The sequence below is a fragment of the Zea mays genome, chromosome 9 (genome assembly GCF_902167145.1).
Source record: "Zea mays cultivar B73 chromosome 9, Zm-B73-REFERENCE-NAM-5.0, whole genome shotgun sequence".
NCBI classification, from domain to species: Eukaryota; Viridiplantae; Streptophyta; class Magnoliopsida; order Poales; family Poaceae; genus Zea; species Zea mays.
This window is the reverse complement of record NC_050104.1, coordinates 138,827,402-138,835,105: the sequence shown is the minus strand read 5'-3', so window position 1 is coordinate 138,835,105 and position 7,704 is coordinate 138,827,402. Positions and strand designations below refer to the sequence as shown.

Genomic DNA, 7,704 nt, shown 5'->3' with positions numbered 1-7,704 from the left:
CCATCGTCAAACCAATGCACATGTTTGATGCCCCTGGTCCCAACCACATAGGTTGTCTCATAGTAGGATTGCCCTCGTGGATAGTGCACCTATCCAATCTGATGTCTTTATTTTCTCAACCATCGAGTCATAACACATGGGTCCGACGCATTTCAGAGACCAACTAGACAACAATTATGATTATTGGACTGGTCTGATGCCCTCTATCGGACGATAGTGTATGGTTCGACGATCTCTCTGATAGAACACTAGGGTTAGCCAACAAAGTGGTGTTTTTTAGTCTAATGTCCCTATCAGTCAGGGTTTGATGCCTATAATTAATCCTTTTTCTTCAACCTTTTCACATGTGCTAACTTTGATATCTTGGGTGAAACAACGCTAGATCTAATGCAAATACACATGTTTATCTCTTTTTTACATCATTTGTATCATACCAAAAATAGACATCCATGTGCCCCTTTGTCTTTGCATGATCAATCATCTCACGCAGTGACATATAGTAACCGTCTCAAAAATTAGGTTCCCTTCTTTGTAAAACGACCAGTTATCCTAAATCTGATCAAGCACTCTATTGTATCTTGGTCGATAAAACGAAAATGTCTTAGTTTATACTTTTGTCTTGAGCCATTGCATTTTGTTGTTCCACCTACATTGACCACTTGTTCGCTTGTGACCATCATCATTCTTTTCATGATAAGACCTTGCTTAATCTTTGATTGTGAACTTAAACTTATCTTATACCCAACACTTAGAGAGAAGGTTAGTTCACTAGTTATAAATGTACTTTTATATAATTCCTATGGTAGTATAAGGTAGTGAATTAGAGTGCAAAATTGTTTTATTGCACATCAGACATTTAGGTGAAATTGAGCTTACAACAAGGAGTTAATTTACACAATAATTTTTAGACAACCATATTTAGCAAAAAAAATAAGCTTCCAACTAAAAATAAATTTACGTAATTTTTTTAAGGACTCTTCTCTTAGGCATCATAATCCTTTGAATAAGAAACCACATGCAGTTAATTTATAATGAAATCACGAGCAAGAATTTTTATTGAAAAATAAACCATGAGCAAGATTTTTTTTAAAAAAAGAAACCATAAGAGTTAATTTACGCAAAAAAAAGTTGAAGCCCAATTCAAAGCCAATTCACTCTCGTCTCTTTGGAGAAGTCTAATTTACAAACCCATTCACTCTGGTCGTAGACACCGCGATCCTTTGAAAGAGAAACCACAAGTTAGAGTTCGAGCCCCAAACTCTTGCTAGCAATTAAGCATATCTCCACCAGTTCCTCCCGTTCCATGCCCCGAAGGCCAAGGCAGAAAACTAGTCACAAACTCAAATATTAACACAACAATGATCTCCAAGCACCACAATGCCTAGCACAACATAAAGCACGATTGATTATTCAGTTTTGCGACAGGCACCCATGCCCATATCCTGAGGCTTAAGGAAAAATGAAACAAGAGCATGCAGACCAATCATCGATGCAACTACCATACGATTTCCCTAAGACATAGCTCCACAGCACCACTTATTGCTACCTGCTAGTACAACCGAGCCAAACTACGGGACGACAGGTGGGCAGGCTTCACATGTAAAAAACCTTAGCCTGCACTCTGCTACCATGAGAAGCTACAACCTGTACACATCAAGAACCATGGAACTATACAGAACGGAAGCATCGGACCGTCTCATCTTCCTGGAGAGACCAATGACCTTTCCTCCGACCCCAGCTTGACCAAAGGCTTCGTAGCGGCAGGAAGCTTTGCGGGCTCGGGAGCAATGACCTCCCCGGGGGTATCTCCCATGGGAGTCAGTTCTGGCTCCCTGGTGTAGGTGAACTGGAGTTCCTTGTTTGCTGCCAAGGCTAATAACTCCGATTCGTCTAGCCCCCTGGTTGGGCCAAAGGTACATCTATCTGGCTTGTGCTTCGCAAGTGCATCCTTGAACTTCTTAATCTGCATACAGAAATGACACCCATCAGTACTGATGGGTGACCACAGCCAACAGCAACCCCAAGTATAGCTAAAATTGTATAATAGCTGAAAAATCAATCACATAACATCCAGTTGGGTCCATGAGGGAAATTGTTTCTAACCGGTCAGCAAAGGTCACCATATTGCATGAACTGCTAGGGGAAACTTAAAATGGCAACCCTTTGTGGCTTTGCCAGTCAAATTCAACTTAAAAGGCCATTCTTTGCTTCTTATATCCTGCAAGTACCGAACAAACATAACATTCGAGCATACGGGGTATTAACCCCGGTGGAGAAGGTGGTCAGGTCCCTTTTAACCAGGGGTTCGACCCTTAGACCTGCACTAAAAATCTCCTCGCTGTTCCTCGCCTACTCTCGGGTTATGACTCGGCCGTGCGCCACTCTCGGCGCCTAGGTGAGTCTTTGCAGAGTAGGTAGCTTGACCCGGCTCGTTAGTGACGGGAGGACATGGTTCAGGGTTTTCTGGTTGGGACCCTTGCCACAGACCTTCTATTAAGAAAATACCGCGAGGGTGGTGTTACCCTCCCCGCCAGCCGAGTTTTTTTTACAAACTAAACAGAGTCCAAAACTGAAGTTGAGTCGTCAACAAGCTCTACCCGAATTCACAACTTTCTGACTCCATACATTTTAGATCTGAGAGGGTGACTATAATTATGTACTAGTGTTCAATAAAGGTCATTTTGGATATGTTGCATGTTATTGAGGACATACCAATAATCATACGAACAGAAGAAACATGGACATGATCTTACAGTTGCGTTTGTACAGCTGAAGCTGCAGAGTCGTCCCTGTGCTCCTCTGTAGAATCTGAAGAAGGGTAGCACATGGACACGAAGGCTGTAGCACATAGACTTGTGCTCCTCGTAGTTCACTTGCAAGAACAGCACATCAGGGTTCCGCTCCGCAAATTGGCAAATCTGCACGAAATAGATTCCTAAGGAAACCCAGTCTTCAAAAGTTCTCGGATATATGAAGAATATCATGCAACGTGCATACGGTATACTTTTCCCCTCACCTTCGGGTGAAGAGCACGGCAGCCGCCGCAGCCAGGGGAGAAGAAGTCGACGACGACGAGCCTCTCGCCGGCGTTGGTTAAGGAATCTACAAGGTCTTGGGCGGACTCGATCTCACGCATGTTGGGCTGCAACCCCTTCTCCCACCACCTCATTGATTTCCCAATCGCAAGGTTCATGTTCATCTGATGAGGAACCGAACAAACAAAAAGGTAGATCTATTATTAGTGTTCCCAAGTCCTCGTCGTTCCAGTTTCTTTTTTATTTTTAGATGAAAATCCAGTTTCTTTTTTATTTCTAGAATTAAAAGCTCGGGATATCAAAGAAAACTCCCTCGGGGTGGTCAAACGAACTAGAAAACTAAAAATGGTTTTCGGAAGGGATGAAAACTAAATTGATCGCAAAAACATGGAAGAAAAAAAATTAAGATACACGTGAACTACGAGAAAGAAGTCTCGCAGGGAACGCATGATAACTAGCACTCCTGAATCCATATTCACCTGCACCGGCGAGGCGGAGAAACTCCGGGACGCGGGCCTGGATCTCCTCGTCCCCAAGGCTAGCCTCACGCCAGGAAACGCGTTCTTCCTCCAGGAGCCCCCGATCCGCACCGCCGACGGCGTCATCTGCGCCGCCACGGCATCCCTCCGCCTGCCCAAGAGGCCCGGCACCGCTCGATTGCCGCACGGCGACACCACGCTCCCCTTCGCGACCACCTGCGCCGCCGCCATCGCCAAATCGCGCTCGAAGATGGTATGAAGAGCTCGCCAGGAGACACAAGAGGGATCACGGCGCCAGAGAGAAGAAGAGGAATGGAAGATTGCGGAAGCGGCGAAGAAAAGTAGCTCCTTTTAAAAAAGGAGGCCCACACGGATAAGGTAAACCGGATTACCGGAGTGAAAAATCGCCGCGTCTTTTTTCCCCGCTAATTATCTCTCCAAGAACTACTGAAGGTCGTCCGATGCACCTCACAGTCTTCCTTTGCTCGCCACGTGGGCTTCAAACTCTTCAATTTTCTCCCCTGCTGGCTGTAAGAAATTCTGGAATGGATATATTCTGGATAAGAATAAGAAACGGTTGTGGGGCTCACATGTCACGCAGGCGTGGGGATCGGGAGGCGCGCGTGGTGCGCTCAGCCGCGAGGACTCGTGGCAGAAGTGTAATCTTTTGGTCAAGGATGCGGAGGTGCGGCATCCCACTCGGAGTCCGAGGAAGTGACACAATGCAACGACTTGCCACGGCATACACTTGATACACATAACGAATAAATTTAAAATTAAAGTAAACATTAACAGTTAACACTCATGTTTGATATCTATAGAATTAAATTTAGTATTAAATTAAACATAGTCTATAATAAACTGATAAGAATAAATATTACGCTTTATTTTAGTCAAAAAAACGGAAAAAATATGAGTTGAAAAAGATATTGTATTGATCTCTTTTTTATAGCTCGCTCAATAGCTCGTCCTCTTTTAGCCCTTTTAGCAAAGGAGCAGATCTTATGTGGAACTATTATGTTGTATATGACTTTCTATCATATTGGGTTTGAGTGGTTTCTCATGCTTCATCTATGCGTAGACCAGAAACAGGGAGAGTAACATATCTATGCACTTCACATGTGAGGTATGATGCATAAAACTCGTGCTTTGAAAGAGTAAAGATTTACAATTTTGTGTTCCAGTTTCTAAGATCCCATAAGTCAAATTTGTGTATTCATCTACTAGTCTTATGTTATGGAAGTCATTTCATCCGATAATGGATGGTAAATAGGCTCTAGATTTTATACTATAAAATCTAAGTATTGAATCGGATTAGGATGGGGCTCTATTTTTAACTAAAATTAATTAAATGTCCTAACTTATTGTAAATAAATATTTGGATCATGACCCATTACCAACCCTACATTCCTCGCACTTTTTATTTAGTTTAAGTTGTTAGCTTGTTTTAATATCTTAAAAATCATAAAACTCTTGTTAAGATTTGTTCTTAGTGCTCGTAAGATCAACTAATATCCTATTGTCACAACTGTGCAGTGCTACGTTTTTATATATCATGTGGTTAGGCTTTTATTTACGCTTTTTTAGCTAAATACTAACAAATCTTAGGGCCTTCATAGGTGTGTAGAACCTCGGGGTTGGCTCTGCGGGGTGATGTACTGTCCATGGTCGGTCACCATATTGTCTGCAATTCTGCATTAGGTCACCAGACCGTCCGTCGTGCGCGTAGATAACTACACTCTTCTCTACAAGTGCATGAATCGTCCGCAATACATAGTGTAGAACCTAGATCTTGCCTCCGGGGAGTGACCCCATCAGAGAGGACGGATCATAGGTTTACTTCGGGGTTGGTAGGCCACTCAAAGCGCCTCTAGATGACTTAGAGCCGAAGAAAAGTGAAGATTGAGATTGGGGAACTACAACTAAAGCTAAGCTACATCTAAATCTAATGCATGAAGATAAGTAATGTAAATAGATTATTTCGATTCGATTGTGTATGTTCTTAATCGGTCATACCCCTTCATATTTACATGGGAGGAGGGCTAGACCTTATCCTAGGCGAAGTCCAACAAGATATTGCAAGAAACGGGTAAGATATCACAACAAATCTGGACTTTCGTTCGAATTGATCTAATCCCAGATGGTCCGGGCTAACAAGCTAGACAATTCGGGGTTCGACTGTACCAGTGGTGTCAAATTTGGTGTTCAACATATGCCCCTGCCCTTTGGTGGAGGTAATGAACCAAAAGCCCCTATAATACCAGTGTCTTTCTAGAAACAATGGATTTGACAAGTCACCTTGTTCTCGAAATAAAAACTCTAACTCAATGTTAGTCATCTACTCTTTCACCAAATAGTATAGCCATTTAATAGAACTCTAATGCAAAAAGCTCGTTTAGGATTGCATCTTCTTTTACAATGACTATCTGATCAATATGTAAAAAATAATAATGTTGTGGAGCTCCCAGCCTGAATAAGCAAATGAACTATGCATGTAATATGTATTTGTCGGGTACCGTAATTAGGGGTACCCCCAACACTCCTAAACACGGCTGGTAACCACCATCAGCACAAGCTACAGAGACTGATGCGCACGATTCATGTCAAGGCTTCGTCTACCCAAGGGACGCGATCTCGTCTCGCCCGAGCCCAGCCTCGGGCGGGAACTGTAGTCCCGGACGAAGTTACGTCTCGCCCGAGGCTCCTCAGGCAGTGGGCGCACCCTCGGCACGCCCGAGGCCCAACTCGAGCAGGCTTCGTCGAGAAGCAACCTTGGCCAAATCGCCTCTCCAACCGACCGCATCGCAGGCGCATTCAATGCGAGGATCACCTGACACCTTATCCTGACACGCGCGCCTCAGTCGGCAAGGTCGAAATGACCGCAGTCACTTCACCCTTTCGCTGACCGACCTGACAGGAAAACAACGTCGCTCGCCCCGCTCCGACTGTTGTGCCACCCACCAGGGTGAGGCTGACGACAGCCAAGATTCAGCCTCAGGCGCAACAGGAAGCTCCGCCTCACCCGACCTTAGGCCTCGGCCTCAGGAGGAGGTCTCCGCCTCGCCCGACCCCAGGGCTCGGCCTCAACCTCTGCCTCGGAAGGTGGTCTCCGCCTCGCCCGACCCCAGGGCTCGGCCTCAACCTCGGCCTCGGGAGGAATCGCGTCCTCGCCCGACCCCGACCTCGGCCTCAGGAGAAGTCTCTGCCTCGCCCGACCTTGGACTCGGACCGACCGCGCCACGGGGGATACACCATTACCCTACCCCTAGCTAGCTCAGGCTATGGGGGAACAAGACCGATGTCCCATCTGGCTCGCCCCGGTAACAAGTAATGATGGCTCCCCGCGTGCGTCCATGACGACGGTGGTTCTCAGCCCCCTACGGAAGCAAGGAGATGTCAGCAAGATCCCAGCAGCACCGACAGCTGTGCTTCTACAGGGCTCAAGCACTTCTCCGACGGCCATGTTACCGCGTACACAGGGCTCTAGCACCTCTCCGAAAGCCACGTTGGCATGTACACAGGGCTCAGGCACTTCCCTGCCAGACACGTTAGCGCCTAGCTACACCCCTCATTGTACACCTGGACCCTCTCCTTGCATCTATGAAAGGGAGGTCCAGGGCCTTCATGCAAGGAGGTCGCGCGAGAGAACGGGCTAATGAACAGGCTCAGTCTCTCTCTCTCTCGCGAACGCTTGTAACCCCTACTACGAGCACACACCCCAGGTGCGGGATAACACGAGCCGTGTTTCCCCCTTGTGTTCCATCTCGCGCCAACCCATCTGGGCTGGGACACGCAGCGACAAATTTACTCGTCGGTCCAGGGACCCCCCGGGGTCGAAACGCCGACAGTTGGCGCGCCAGGTAGGGGCCTGCTGCGTGTTAACGAGCAACTTCCCATTGAGTTCCAGATGGGGAGCCTTCAACAACCTCTTCAGCCTGGGACGGTGCTCCGCTTCGGGAGACTCGAGTTCATGTCCCTCGACGGCAGCTACGACATGGTACTCCTCCCCCCGCAGCGCGACAGCAAGAGCGACGGCCGTCAGCTCGCCCGGCAGCGGCGAACTCGACGACGTCTACCCCCCCCCCCCCTCTCCCCCGTGGTGGAAGAGCAGCATCCGGGTTTGTCCCGCCACCCTCCTCGCCGCAAGAGGAGGAGACGGGGCAACCGGGGCCAGGCAGGAGGCGGCACCT

The 7,704-nt window shown here is 47.0% G+C and overlaps 1 protein-coding gene across 1 annotated transcript; it reads right to left on the bottom strand.

Moving 5' to 3' along the window:
* Positions 1 to 1,241: 1,241 nt before the first annotated feature.
* On the bottom strand, positions 1,242 to 3,805 carry LOC100193986 (putative thioredoxin superfamily protein). Its single transcript, NM_001139052.1, has 4 exons — positions 3,515 to 3,805; positions 3,017 to 3,199; positions 2,754 to 2,918; positions 1,242 to 1,963 (listed from the first exon to the last, which is right to left on the bottom strand). Exons 1-4 carry the CDS (start codon positions 3,743 to 3,745, stop codon positions 1,697 to 1,699), a joined length of 846 nt encoding a protein of 281 aa, NP_001132524.1. The 5' UTR covers positions 3,746 to 3,805; the 3' UTR covers positions 1,242 to 1,696.
* Between the last annotated feature and the right edge of the window lie 3,899 nt (positions 3,806 to 7,704).